The sequence below is a fragment of the Sinocyclocheilus grahami genome, unplaced genomic scaffold (genome assembly GCF_001515645.1).
Source record: "Sinocyclocheilus grahami isolate Dianchi unplaced genomic scaffold, SAMN03320097.WGS_v1.1 scaffold1025.1, whole genome shotgun sequence".
NCBI lineage: Eukaryota > Metazoa > Chordata > Actinopteri > Cypriniformes > Cyprinidae > Sinocyclocheilus > Sinocyclocheilus grahami.
In genome coordinates this window covers 18,668-34,422 of record NW_015506204.1, presented here as the reverse complement: position 1 = coordinate 34,422, position 15,755 = coordinate 18,668, and the positions used below count along the sequence as shown (strand labels likewise).

Genomic DNA, 15,755 nt, shown 5'->3' with positions numbered 1-15,755 from the left:
ATATATATATATGTATATATATATATATATATATATATATATATATATATATGTATATGTGATTTCTCCTCTGCTGTCTTTCTTGCGTTCGTATCTTAATCCACAAAGTCTGTATGTAGCTGATGTTCTTAACATTTGGACTGATTTGTCACTGCATGTGTCAGTGTGTAACTTTTGTTAACCAGCTGAAGCTCTAAATCACACTGCCAAATGTGTTTGTGTTGAGCAGACGTATCCAGTTGTTGGTCAGGCATCACAGTCGAGTATTCAAAAATATTTTTGTGCTGTGCTTCAAACGCATTTACTTTGTGCTTATCTTTTCTAGTCCGATTAGCAAAGACGTGTTCCTTTCCGTACGATGGGTGACATAGATAGGTTGAAATGGATCAAAGCAGCTCGGGGTATTGTGATGTTTCCAACACTCAAGTGTTCAAGAGCTTTGTGGACATGTCACTTTGTTGAGGGATTAGTTCCTTTGTTTGGTTACTGGACCATAACGTAGGTCCAGTAAATAATTAACTATAAAATGTGGTTGAAATATATGACATTTCACACAGCATTTATTTCTCAAATAAAGTGTTCGGTCAAATCAAATGTGGACTTTACTCAAATGAACCAAAGTGGAATTGTAGTTTATACTTGTTTCAAAGTTCAACTGAAGTGGTGTACAATTACGATGTCAGTTTTTCAATGTTTAATTTGACAGGACAACTATGCCAACTGCTTTTACTGACAATATTAATGGACTGAATGCCCATTTTTGTAGTTTCTACCAAAGACCTTTACTATTCTTTGTTCTCTCTTCAGTTTTATAACTGCAATTTCATTTTAACATTCTGAGGAAATAGTTAGAAATATGACCAAATCTAGTACCTTATTTACATATGTGCATTCAAAAAATCCTAATGAATCACAAATCTTTATGAACTGAATATAAAGATTGTTTGTTTTTTCTCTCTTCAATTTCTCAGTGAAAACGGTAACATAGTATTGAATTGGCTGTAATCTACAGTGAAGGAATGTCATAGAAATGAATGGATATTTGTGTTAATATTCTTAAGTGGCCATATGGATTAGTGCTTATTTGAAGTATATATTATTTCTTTTTATACTACTAGTACTTATTCGTACAATTCTGAAATCAGTTTTGAAACATTAGTTGTTGTGCACTACATGTATGCTGTCAGGAATTTAAAAGAGTACTCGGCCCGTAAGGTGCTTTTTTTTAGTTTCCATTTGACTGGTGTTTGTTTATCTGGCTGTTTAGTTGGGATTCTTAAGAATTTGGATATGAAAGAAGAAATCTTCTAACTTATTTTTTATTTTTTTGTTTTAACCTTGAAGTGTATTATTGTATTGTCAAATGTTGTCTACCATGGCTGTGTAGAACATAATTTGATTGTGATGTAAAATGTTCATGCAAGTTGAAATGGCTGAGACAGACAGTGGGTTACATTTATGAAAACTGTTCAAGTATCTACATTTCCTAGCCTTAAACCTCACTTTTTGACCTAGTTAAGTTTGCCATTTATAGTAATAAATAAGAAAATAAATAACTGTTCACAAGAATAAAAAAAGAGAAAAACATAGGCCTGCACTTAAATGTCTGATTTACAATCAGTCATTCTGCTTGATAATATTCTTGAGTCTTGTAAGGATCGAGTCTCTTTGGAACAAATTTGTGCCTTTAATCAAAACACATTGAAAGTATTTTTGATTGAAAAAATGGATAATTCCAGTTTAGGAAATGAGCCGAGTTTTAGTGCCTTGGGATATTTTAATCTGTATTTCTCGATGCACGAGAGTCCTTTCATAGACTTTTTACAGACCAGTCACAAGTGTATTAACTACTCTGCCATGCCTTTGAACATTTCAGTTTGAGTAATAAGTGATTATTCTGATAGACACATTTATTGATATTGAAAAGTCAGCATGATGATGCATGTACACAGTGTCTACTGTCAGAGTAACAGTTAAGGTGTTTTGCAATGGTATTCTTTACCAAGGGTGTGTTAAAAGTAGCAGCTCATCTGAAGCGTTCATGAAGGTTGAATGACAAAATTAAAGTGGAATTGTTATAAAAACGAGTTATTTTGAGTTTGGGCTTCCATCTGATTTTGTGTGTCAATGGTTTGCTTAACAGTGATTTTCTGTACAAAATCTATACTAATGGCAGATCGTAATCATTTAGTCCCATAAATCTGAACCACACACACAAAAAGCCCCCTGTCTGCATCAGCCATTTTAATACCAACTGTAATCTTTAACAAAAATGACCATTTAATGTTGATGTAAGACCAGGCATCTGTAATTAAAGAAGCACCAAGGAATCGTTTGTTTAGCAATGTGTAAATTAATGTATTGGAAATGTACCATAATGCTCTGCAGTGGAAATAAGCGTTTCTTTCTTTCTTTTTGCATTCTTGTGGATTTTGCTTTTATTCATTTGTTTGTTTTTCTAATTTTGTTCTCTATCAGTAGTGTGATTTATTGAACCTAAGGATTTATGCAATCTTGTATATACATATTACATATGAAACTGGTTAAATTTAGCAAACTAGCCAGGGGGGAAATACCCATTACAATAGTAAACTTTTGTAAGAGGATAAAATAATAATAATAAAAGCCAGAATTTTTGGAACCACTGTTCCCTATAATTAATGTTACGGTTAATCGAACATTAAATCCCTGAATATTGAATGTACCATTCAAATTAGATATAAAATGGGTCACTGGAATAGCATAGAGAACAGTTAATCTATAATGATGTAGCACTAGTTTTGATAATTGCGATACATTACAAATAAATGTATAAGTTAAACACAATTGCAGTTTTCAAGTTTGTGTATTTGATGGAAATATGAGATGTATTTTTCTCAGGGTTTTACAGGAGAACTGTAGAATAGAGAGAGATGTCCAATTTTCAAAGGAAACTGCAACTCACAGATTTATTAGCTCAAAAGTCAAAATGAGGAAATCATTTATATTGAAAGGAAGAAACATATCCCTTATTTTGGTACAGTATGCGTCAATATATAGAACAGCTTATATTCTAATCAGTGTTGAAATACTATACAATTTGCTGTCAATATAATACTTTGTGTATGTGTTGTCAACACAAGACCTTAAACCATTTACTGGGAGTTATGTGTTTAAGTTATGGAGGCTTCTTTATGGAATAGTTGTACGTTTTGATGACGTGTAAGGCCAGAGAGGCTTTTCTTCACTAGAATTACTTAAGATGGTATTATTTATAATGCATAGTCTTTCTCTTGTAGTGTATCATTTAAAATTGTTAACACTTGTCTACACTACAGCAGTTATGCAATGGTTTACAGAATTCATGGAATTATTTTTGTCATCTTGGGAATTAAATAATTTTTGATCTTTAACTCGCCTTGAGTGTTTTGTCGTCTTCTTTCCCTCATGTACTTATAAATCATCAGTTACAGAGTAGACTAAAAACAGTTTGTGTTTTTGTGCAAGTTAGATTCAAATTCAGCAATTAAAAAGTATTATTCTTGAATAAATGCTACTTTGGAACACTACACTGTTTTTGTGCACTAGTAAGATTAAGACAGTCTTTTAATTTCCGTGTAAAAACATGCCAGTAATGTCTGTAATCACATTCATGTGAAAATATAGAAAGCTACATATTTAGCACTGGGTACCTATTATGGAATAACTCCTGGTTATGGTGGTGCTACGCGGTGATGACTGTCAAGACAGAGATCATCAAACAGGTAACACAGCAATTTCACTGCCTGCAGATACAGAAAAATAAGGTACACTTAGAAAAATAAAGGTTCTTTATTGGCATTGATGGTTCAATGAAAAACCTTTAACATCCATGTAAACTTTTCATTAAACAAAAGTGAAAGGTTCTTTAGATTATTAAAATGTTCTTCACACTAAGAACTGTTTCTTTGCAAACTTTGGGTTCTTTGGGGAGCCAAACATGGTTCTAGGGCATCACAGCAAAACGTCATTTGGCAACCTTTATTTTTAAATGTGTAAGCTAAATTTTATTGTACTCACCCCACTTTCAGAGTTTGGGTAAAGAAGTTTCATTGTAACTCTCTTAAAGTCAGGTCTCTCTCTGCAAATGCTACAGAAGACGACAAACAGAATAGAGTTACATATGGTTTGTACTATAGACTGCTGTAACCTTTTACTTCCAATTCAACTCAGCTTGTACCTCTTGAGAATGATATCGAAACATGTGATGGCATTGTCTGCTTGCAAAGCAATGATAAGGCAGGGGAGTTATGCAATGGTTTACAGAATTCATGGAATTATTTTTGTCATCTTGGGAATTAAATAATTTTTGATCTTTAACTCGCCTTGAGTGTTTTGTCGTCTTCTTTCCCTCATGTACTTATAAATCATCAGTTACAGAGTAGACTAAAAACAGTTTGTGTTTTTGTGCAAGTTAGATTCAAATTCAGCAATTAAAAAGTATTATTCTTGAATAAATGCTACTTTGGAACACTACACTGTTTTTGTGCACTAGTAAGATTAAGACAGTCTTTTAATTTCCGTGTAAAAACATGCCAGTAATGTCTGTAATCACATTCATGTGAAAATATAGAAAGCTACATATTTAGCACTGGGTACCTATTATGGAATAACTCCTGGTTATGGTGGTGCTACGCGGTGATGACTGTCAAGACAGAGATCATCAAACAGGTAACACAGCAATTTCACTGCCTGCAGATACAGAAAAATAAGGTACACTTAGAAAAATAAAGGTTCTTTATTGGCATTGATGGTTCAATGAAAAACCTTTAACATCCATGTAAACTTTTCATTAAACAAAAGTGAAAGGTTCTTTAGATTATTAAAATGTTCTTCACACTAAGAACTGTTTCTTTGCAAACTTTGGGGAGCCAAAAATGGTTCTAGGGCATCACAGCAAAACGTCATTTGGCAACCTTTATTTTTAAATGTGTAAGCTAAATTTTATTGTACTCACCCCACTTTCAGAGTTTGGGTAAAGAAGTTTCATTGTAACTCTCTTAAAGTCAGGTCTCTCTCTGCAAATGCTACAGAAGACGACAAACAGAATAGAGTTACATATGGTTTGTACTATAGACTGCTGTAACCTTTTACTTCCAATTCAACTCAGCTTGTACCTCTTGAGAATGATATCGAAACATGTGATGGCATTGTCTGCTTGCAAAGCAATGATAAGGCAGGGGCCCTCACATAGAAGTGCTTCACCAGCAGAGGACCTCAGTAACTTGCATATGCGCTGCTTTTGTTTCTCATCTGGTGTGCAGAGCCTTCCAGCCACTAGGTGGCAGCCTGTCCTAAGCAACCTCTGCAGTAGCTCTGAGTAGAGAGGAGGCTGATTCTGCTGCAGGAGGTTGGAAGGTATCAGCAGGCAGGTGGTCTGACAAAGAGCACTGCAGACCAAAGGCCCTACTTGCACCAAATCACAAATAAATAACAACGGTTCCCATCCTCCTTACAAAGGTCAATCGCAGCTAGTAAAACATCAACATGACTGTTTATGTTTGTGTCATTGGTTCAGTTTTGTGCTGTGTTGATAGAGGGGTGAGGAAGTGGAAGAATGCCTTGCCTTGACTGAATCCTGAACAAAATTGGTCTTTGTATACGGTTCTAAGGGTGTGCAGCTGTTCACGATCCAAACTAGCTTCAGGATCTGAATGCAAGCAGGATATCTGAAATAATACATAAGAGATGTTTATAACACCAATGTATCAACATACTTGTAGGGGGAGGAAAGACAAGTTTCAATACCTGCTCATGTCTCATAACTGAAGTTTCATTGCAGCACACACCCTCTGGAAATACCAGTTGTAGGTCTTCTACAGCCTTTCGATACGATGGAGATCCTGTACGAGAACGTACACATATTGTCAGTAAGCTTTGGCCAGATTTTTGTTTATTTTTGTCAGAGTGCTGACCATAGATTCCATTGTGCAGCCTGTCAGAGCCATACTGGGCCCTCCATAGGGTCTGATCTATGGTACGGGCTTCAACAGGATCCTCAGGGCCCATCAGCTCCAACAACTTCTTTACTGCATTCACTCTCAGTAAACCCAAAGCCAGCGAGGGGCCCGATCTCAAGTACTTCAACTCCAGCTCCTCAATGGGATCCTGGATATTAAATAGGCATAAGACAAATGGTTTCTTATATTACACACTCGAGCTATAATTTTAGTTAATGTTCTCTAGATATATTCCCTTGTAAAAAATAAAAAAAGTGCACTTTATTGTATAGCATGTGCTCCTGTAGTGTACTTTAAATATTAAAAAGTATACTTAAACTATTTGCAGTTGATTATAATACTAATGAAATAAAAGACCACTTAAGTGTACTTAAAGAGGGTACACCACGTAATCTTTTAAAAAGTGCACTTTGTAATGTCAAATTAAGTTTTACTTTAAAGAACGTTTTAATAATATTTTGTCATGCTTAAAGCCAGCGGGGAAAAGAAGTACATTTATTTTGATGTACAAGAGTTTACAAAAATTACATTATGGCATGTCAGTATATTCGGCAGTACAATTATTTCCATGACAAATAGAAGTTATTATGATTTGATAATAATTCTATATATGAAGTCCTACTCAAGTAGGTCAAAAATCACACTACATTTAAGCAATTTGTCTTTGTACTATAACCACTGATCTATAATAGAGAATAGTCATACATATAGATCAGTGACTAACACATTTTCACTTAATTGCAATTGACATGAATTAAGGGTTCGAAAACATTACATTCAGTTTGCGGTTACGTATATTATTTCCTTAAGTACTCTTTAAAGTATGCTAAAATGTACTTCTTTTTCACAAAGGTCTAAATTTAAAAAAATTTTTTTTAGATTATTTGTTCTTTTTATAATACTTAAAAAGAGGAGGACAGAGAGACCTTTTGCTCTGATGGATGTGTCAGTGCATTTGCCATGCTCAAGTCCAGCAGAAGCACACGTAAGCCCACTAAAGTATATCCTTTCTGTTTGATTACGGTGAGAATTTTACCAAAGCGATGTCTCCAGGCTCCAGGCTTAAACAGAGCTAGAGTCAAAAGTGGCTCTGGGCCTGTAGAGTACAGAGGGAGGAAGTTGAGAGAAAAGGCCATGAAAGACAGTTCAGAAAACAACATGTTCTGAGAAGACATCACTTACCCACTGTCATGTAACTGTAAAGCCACTGACTTCTTAGACCTGAGGGTTGTCGGAGATTGACAGTCAGTTCCCAGAGTGCATAGCGGGCAAAATATATTTTGGCTTGTTTCTGTACATACCAGGAGTGTCAATGTGATGAGGCGGTAAGAATTTCAATGATGGACGACTACTGTGATCTGAAGACATTTTGAATTAAGTAAACCGCTTTTGACACAAAAGTAAAAAGATCATCCTTACAAAACTGGTATTATCTACTTTAATCCTCACCAGGGACCAATTCTGCCTCCGAGAAGAAGAGGCAGGTCTGTCTGAAAGCTGTCTCAGGTGTGGGGGACATCAATACATGCAGGTTTCCTGGGTAATTTTGTGGTAAAAGTCTACGTAGGGTGACAAATGCCCTCACCCTCCTCAACCCTAAGACCAGGGCAGGAGTGGATGTCAAGCTCTGCACACTGCTCTGCCAGTCTTTTTCTCCGATCTCAAACGGGCTCAACTCTTGCGCCTGCTGCTGAGACAGCTTGGGCTCCCACTTTAGTGCAAGCAACTCAAATCCTTCTTGTCCTGTTTATACAAGACAAGGTAGATTTGGTTCTGTAACTTCGTGATTTACTCAACCAAGTATACAGGTACATTTGTGATGGTACAGTTTTAGGTCAGGAATGCTCCAATGCTAGTTATCCTAAAGAACTTGATTAGTTCATTCAAAGCTAAACTCTGCTGGAAGGTGGGACTCCGGGAGCAGGATTGTACACCTCTGTTTTAGGTGAATGCCATGTACCTGCTGAATCTCCACTGAGAACCTTCTGAAGAAAGTCCATTTCTTTCTCCACAATGTTTTGACCAGTTAGTGTGAGAATCACCACCTGCTCTGCATCTGGACAAGAGGGATATGTGTGTTTGGACAAGACCATGTGGCTACACTCCGGCACTGTCCACATGCACCCACCTGTAGGACATATAAATGTCAAAAAAGCTCAGATGGTATGTGGACAAATCATGAAAATGCAAAATAATGTATATACCCAGAACATTGTGGTGGGTTTTAGAGTAGGGTACAGTGTGAAAGCAGACATTTGGACCCGGAACATCTGTGAATCTTGAACGAATCGATCCAATAAGGCCTTGTGCAGCAAGCTCATTCATCAAACCTTCATCAGGCAAAGACACAGGACACTTAATGCTTGGAGAACTTCTGTACAGCTTCACATACAGTAAATGGCTGGCACGATGTATGCTATCCGGATGCTCTACCTATCGGCAGTCTGGAACAGTGTCTAACTGCACTTTCTCTCCTCATGAGCAGCATCAGGCAGTGAGAGGACAGCTCAACCTGTTCTCCAGCCAGAAACACTGTGGGAGCGTGACAGAACGCTGCTACCTAACGGAGACAGACAGCATTTCCAGACAAATGCAATCAGCATCAATGTCATGGTAGTGGCCCACTCAGTTTCAATAAATCTCTGTACATGTACAGGCTCACTGTTGGGTTTATTCACCTGCTTTGCGGTGAGTCCCAGAGATTGAGCTTGTTTCCTGGAGATCTGCGCTCTTTGAAGTCCCAATAGACTGAAGCCTGTTTTTGCACATGCAGATAGTATATAGCTGTAACAGCGTGGTCCAACCACAGGAGACACAAGGAGAAAGATATCCGCTGTAAGGGGGCAAAGGCAAAGGGGTAGAAAGTTTGACTTATTAGATGTTAGACACTTTTAAAATAACATATACACATTTATTCTCTAGTCACCTTTCACTGTGGCACATAAACTTGCTGGAGAAGAGGACATAACTCCTTTGTTACCAGAGTCCTGGATCCTGTTAACAGAGTCAGAAGGTAGTTCAAAGTAATAGTTCACCAAAAAAGTCATAATTTACTCATGTTGTTCCAAACTTGTATGAATTTGTTTTTTATATGAAACACAAAATAATAAGAAGATTTTGAAGATTCTTTCAAATGACGAACTTCTGAAGCAAGATGATCACTTTTGATGATGGAATTTGAAATTATGTAATCTGTTGATTAATGTTTTGATTTGAGAGTGAATAAAGGCTTACATTTCAATCTGTTCATCAAATAAAATGACTGTGTCACTTCAAAAGACCTAGAACATACCTGTTGAATTTTATGGATTATTTCATGGTTGTTTGGCTCCCATTGACTTTAATAATATGGACAAAAGCAGCTGAAAGGTTCTTTGGATATCTTCTTTGTATTTCGTATTTGAAGACAATCGTACATGTTTGGAATGAGGGTGAGTAAACAATGACCCAAATTTGGGAATTATTACAATACATAGGAATACTAACGTTGACAGGCTGTTATTTGCTATTCTACCACCAAACCACAAGCAGAGCCCCAGATGCACAAGACTGGCAAGACGGGGTGAGTAGAGTAGGGGCTGGTCTTGACTGTGACCGTACAGGGCGTTGATGGATGCCGGATCTGTCCGCCTTGCCAGCTGGGGGTCTGATGGCCCTGTGATCTCCTGCCACACTGAGTTAGCGTGAGGACCCCGGAAAGCCATGATGAGCACTGGCTGATGAGAATGTTCCCCTTCATGCATAACTGACTTGCTGACTAGAAGACAGGATATGGATTAACCCATGCAATTTGTATACATGTTGTGTAATTATGGTGGGAGATAATATGTACCTGCAAAGTTTGTCAGGAGGTCTTGGGGCGGATAGAGGAAGCGGATACCACATACATCTAGACTTGATCTCCACATAAGCTCAAGTGTGTGATGCACTGCCAATGGGTTAAGAAACAGTGCACTGCCTATCAGGGAATTATTACAATACATAGGAATACTAACGTTGACAGGCTGTTATTTGCTATTCTACCACCAAACCACAAGCAGAGCCCCAGATGCACAAGACTGGCAAGACGGGGTGAGTAGAGTAGGGGCTGGTCTTGACTGTGACCGTACAGGGCGTTGATGGATGCCGGATCTGTCCGTCTTGCCAGCTGGGGGTCTGATGGCCCTGTGATCTCCTGCCACACTGAGTTAGCGTGAGGACCCCGGAAAGCCATGATGAGCACTGGCTGATGAGAATGTTCCCCTTCATGCATAACTGACTTGCTGACTAGAAGACAGGATACGGATTAACCCATGCAATTTGTATACATGTTGTGTAATTATGGTGGGAGATAATATGTACCTGCAAAGTTTGTCAGGAGGTCTTGGGGCGGATAGAGGAAGCGGATACCACATACATCTAGACTTGATCTCCACATAAGCTCAAGTGTGTGATGCACTGCCAATGGGTTAAGAAACAGTGCACTGCCTATCAGAACAAGTGCTGTCTGAAAACAATTAACCATAAAATGAGAAAATGTTCATTGAAAGATATAAAGGCATTTATGAAAGACTCTTTCACCTCAGTATGACACTCTTGAGAAATTGTGGCTTCTGCGCTTTGACATTTTTGATCTTCTGTTTCCAGAGTTTGCCAGTAGAAACTTGGGATCATACTAAAGACATTTTCAACAGCCTGAAACAAAGTGCTTTAAAGATTTAGACAAAAACGTCTCAATCACAGTAAACATAATGGATGCATAAGTCATATAAGACCTCTCGATTTGGGTTGACAGAGATGAAGCACTCCAGGTAGGATGAGGGCAAGTGGACATGGGTAGGATAAGCCTGTTCCTCCAGCAAATTATTAAGCTGAGGTACCCAGAAGGCAACAGTCTTCAATGGCGTCTGAGCAAAGAACTTGCAAACTCGTCTGTAAAACATGCTCTCGTCGCTTTCCACCTTCTTCATCTATGAGCATAATAATGAAAGCATTATTAAATTAGCCTAATATTTAAAAAACAAATATGTCAAGGAAAATGTGTAGAACTCACCCCGGAATTTCTACAGCCAGTTCGACAATCCTCGAGAGACATGGCACAGATGTACAAGGCCAAGCCATCTTCCTTGTAAAACTGCTGCAGCCCAGCCACCCAAAAAGGGGCATCAAGCTTGTTACCTTCTCTCCCACAGGTTTTTGGATCAGTCTATAACAGTACGTGTAACAAAAAGATGAAATGTAGCATAAAATGTCAAATATTTTTCAATGCCAAAGATGAATGTATTTCTGTACAAAATAACAGACACACCAAAGACATGAACCATGCTATGAGTGCATTGTAAACATGTGATTTGATCAAGGCTGAATCCAGTGTCTGTGTTTTTCTCTGCATTCTTCCAGCCACCACCCCAAGACTGGATAACGACACAGTCAGCAGCAAACACTCCTTCATCTGTAGATCTGGAGGTAGAGTGTTCACCGAAGAAAGGTAGGATGCTTCCTAAGGGAAGTGAGTACAGCAGTTTTACTCTAAATATGAGAACAGCGTTCAAATTATTACTTTTTTATTTTATAGATAAACAGCCAATAACTCACAGGCTCATAAAGAATATCAGTCCTCTCAGCAGCTTCCTGGCCGTTATTATTAAGATATTCAGGTCTGAATGCTTGCAAGAACTTCAGATCCTTCTGCCATCTGATTTTTTGACTGTGTTGCTCTCTGTATGCATAGTCATACAATTATTACATATGCATGTTCCTGTGAGTGAAGAAACTGTAAGTGTATTTTGTACCTTTGCTTGTTTTGAGCAGCTGGAATGTGAGAAGATGGAGTACTCTGTTTATGTTGGTCATGTTTCACAGTAGGACAGCAGACATTGACCTGCCGAATACCAGGTTCACTGCAGCTAGTTTCAGAATTATGGTTTTCCTTTATACTTTTCCCTGAAGAGTTTTTCTGCTTATTCTCAGCAAAATCTTGTGGATTTCTCCAGCTCCCAGACATCTCTAACATACTTTCTTCTGACTGTCTCATGTTTTGGAGTAATAAACTCTTCCCAGAAAATTCTCTAGAAATGAAAAATAAATGCATTATAACTTAGCTTTTAAGATGTCATGGCTTTTAAAGGAGAATATATTTCATCAGCCATTCATTATTTGGAATATAAATGTATTTTTTTCCAGATTATTGAGTTTGTAATGTATTGTAATGTACGAGGTTCTCAGCATATATTTAAAACTTGTGACATTTTCATTAATATTTTATGTTAGGATAGATGACTTTTATGTGATATTAAGAGATGTATGTGATATCTTACCTTTTCTGTCCATTTGCTCTTACATTAGACCTCTTCTTAGTGGAGCTCTTTTTCTTGTCCGGGTTTGCAGGACTTACGACACTGTTACTCTGGCTAATGACTGATTGTTTTGTTTGAAATGCATTGTTGCGCAAATCAATATATATGGTTGGAGAATCTTGATTGTGTTGTAATTGTGCTGAGGTCCCTTCAAAATCTGTCTCATTCATCAGTCGCCCAGTACATCTGGGAAAAGTCCTAAACACTTTTAACCTGCAGTACAGTAATCTGTAAATGTGAGAATATACACTACTGTTCAAAAGTTTGGGGTTTGAAAGTTCTTTTTTGTTTTTATGTTTTTTAAAGAAGTCTCTTATGCTCACCAAGACTGCATTTATTTGATCAAAAATACAGTAAAAACAGCAATATTGTGAAATATTATTGCAATTTAAACTGTTATATTTGAATGTTTTAAAATATAATTGATTCCTATGATGCAACGCTGAATTTTTAACATCATTACTCCAGTCTTCAGTGTCGCATGATCCTTCAGAAATCATTCTAATATGCTGTTTTGATGCTCAAGAAATATTTCTTATTATGATCAATGTTAAATGTTGTGCTACTTAATACTTTTGTGGAAACTGAGATACATTTTTAAGGATTCTTTGATAAATAAAAAGTGCAAAAGAACAGCATTTATTTGAAACAGAAATATTTTGTAACTCTGTAAATCTCTTTACTGTCACTTTTGATCAGTTTAATGGATCCTTACTGAATAAAAAAAAAACTGACTGACCCCAAACCTTTGAATGTTATCTAAATGTAATGTCATGTCATTTATTGTAATAGAAATGGTATAACATGACTGTACCTTAGGGATGATTCTTCTATATTATGGGTTTTCGTAGATGAAACATGTGTCTTTATTTCCATCTCATTTACTTTCTTCTCACAAAAAGCAACCAGCTGCTTCATTAAATCATTTTCATTCATTTCACTGTCATTGCCTGTAACAAACAAATTATGTTTTCCTTTTATGTTCATCTGAAATGAAATGTATGCAGCCTGAATGAGTAAACCAGTGTCTGCAATCCAACCTCTGCGTGTATCGGATTGAATTGGCTTGACAAGAGGTTTGTGTTGCTGTAGAGTCTGAAGGACTTGGCTAAGATCCCAGGTATCAAGAGGCTGTTGAGATAGTTCGTCACATGGTTTTACTGAATAGCCCTAGTCTAAAAATGTGATTAAATACAACCTAACTTACTGTCAGTGATAAAACAGGACAGAACTTGGTCTCTATCCAATCAGTCTTGTTTGCTTTTTGTTGCAAAGGCACATTGTGCTCTGTTTTATGTGGCACTTTTTCATTCAGCGATTCTTCTGTTTTGTGACCCACAGGAAGCTGAGGATTAGAGTCACCTTTTTGGCTATCATCAGTCCAGGAAGTGAATGGCTGTGATACAGATTTAAGTGACGTTAGATGCTAAGACATTGTGATCTAAGAAATTATTAAAGATGGCAAAGTTTGCTTTTTGTTGCAAAGGCACATTGTGCTCTGTTTTATGTGGCACTTTTTCATTCAGCGATTCTTCTGTTTTGTGACCCACAGGAAGCTGAGGATTAGAGTCACCTTTTTGGCTATCATCAGTCCAGGAAGTGAATGGCTGTGATACAGATTTAAGTGACGTTAGATGCTAAGACATTGTGATCTAAGAAATGATTAAAGATGGCAAACTCTCTCTCTCTCTCTCTCTCTCACACACACACATACACACACACACACACCTTGACTTTTGGACACTCCAGGTTCGTGCTGCTTCCTTTCCGCAAGTGAGTCACTGGTAGTTGCTTTAGAACTGCCATCTCTCCTTCATTGTCTGACTGTAGTGTGAAATGTGATGTTCAGCTGTGTTTATTTCAGTTAGTCCACGAGTACTTACAGCAAAGCTTGTGAGATTTAAGATAATAACTCACCTGGACCTCATTGACTTGGTCAAAAATAATCATTACGATTATAAACACTGTTAATATAACAATAATTAAAAAAAGATACCTGCAAAGGAGTATCAACACAGTAGTTTGAACTTACTGATGATAGGTCAGAGTCAAGGGATGGTATCTTTGATATAATGTCGTCTAGATGCAAATTCCTCTGCATTTCTGAATGTATTTGGCAGGTGCGTATTTTTCCTCTCAAAATACGTTACTGTAGTAAACAGCAGTTGCCTGTTGACTCTATGCAGTCTGACGTTCAAACGCCACCGAGCAAAACTGTAGTTGTCATGGCGACCGCACGCGCTGCAGACACCGTTTTGTCGACGCCGGCCTTTTTTTTTTATCGTTTCTCTGTCAGTGTCGAGTAGATGTTTTGGCGCGAAACTTGCTAATCGAATACTTGCTATTGATTTATTATTATTACTATTTTTATTATTATTATTACTATTTAAAACGAACAAATATTGTTTTTTTATGAAAATAAAATAGGATTTGTGAATGATTTATTACGTTTAAAGCTATATAAAATGTAAAAGTGAAATAAACAATGTTTGTGCGAAAATTATATGATTGTTGTGACTGATCTCGAATTCCCCTTTTGATAAAGTTTAAGAATATGAAGGAAACAACACTGTGCGAAGAGCGTAAGATAAAATATGAGACGTGATGTGTGACAAAAATACATAAATATCACTTGTGATAGTCAAGCTGTAATTTTGTCAAACTATAAAAAAAGTGTGAAAATGTTAGGCCTAGGCCTATTTATGGTTTTTAGGATACATAACATGCTATGACAAAGCAAAATAAAATAGAAATGAGGTGGAAAGACACTGGAGTGGAATGGTGTTTGTTCATGACCCTTTAGAAGAAAAAAAACGAATTCTTCAGAACTGCAATAAAGCTGGAAACCTTGTAGTTTATTTGAGTTGTTTAGGGGTAATTTGGGGGACTTCAGTAAAGTTACATTGCAATTTGAAATGATTGTAATTGTTATTTAAATCATTGTCATTGATAATTTTAGAGCATTGCTGTTCTGAAGACGTAAACAGGGAATTGACCACTGATTGTATACTCAAACCTGAAGATGTTGCTCAGCAGGTCTTTGGACTTAGAGCATGGATCAATATTATGTATCCATATTTGGGTTTGGTTTATCAGACTGAGCATTTGCACAATGTCCTTTTACATGTTTACATAGTGACCATAAACAAACAAATTTTGTTTGATTTTGAAGGAAGAGGTAGACATAAAAAACCCCCGCAGGGCAGCATAATACTTGAAATGTTATATGTAGAGTACAATTAGACAATAGACAAAGTAATATATACATATATAAATATATATTAAGAGTTCAGATGCAAAAGCATCTAAGTGCCATCTGAAATGTTCATCTAAAATTAGCATTTTTCTCAAGCTCCTATGCTTATGTTCAGTTATTTTACTTTAATAGCAATGAAAACAACCTATTCATTGCCATTAAAGTGACATTACTGAACCTGATGAA

The 15,755-nt window shown here is 36.9% G+C and overlaps 1 protein-coding gene across 1 annotated transcript; it reads right to left on the bottom strand.

The window, feature by feature from the left end:
* Positions 1-4,512: 4,512 nt before the first annotated feature.
* LOC107565762 (uncharacterized) lies at positions 4,513-14,704 on the bottom strand. Its single transcript, XM_016251032.1, has 29 exons — positions 14,346-14,704; positions 14,042-14,137; positions 13,521-13,709; positions 13,354-13,444; positions 13,128-13,263; positions 12,275-12,499; positions 11,750-12,025; positions 11,553-11,676; positions 11,266-11,457; positions 11,011-11,163; positions 10,733-10,927; positions 10,539-10,652; positions 10,320-10,464; positions 9,974-10,244; positions 8,905-8,972; positions 8,657-8,811; positions 8,412-8,538; positions 8,183-8,308; positions 7,939-8,106; positions 7,428-7,721; positions 7,280-7,336; positions 7,161-7,199; positions 6,905-7,074; positions 5,934-6,126; positions 5,767-5,861; positions 5,585-5,687; positions 5,136-5,427; positions 4,976-5,045; positions 4,513-4,710 (listed from the first exon to the last, which is right to left on the bottom strand). Exons 1-29 carry the CDS (start codon positions 14,412-14,414, stop codon positions 4,639-4,641), a joined length of 4,305 nt encoding a protein of 1,434 aa, XP_016106518.1. The 5' UTR covers positions 14,415-14,704; the 3' UTR covers positions 4,513-4,638.
* Between the last annotated feature and the right edge of the window lie 1,051 nt (positions 14,705-15,755).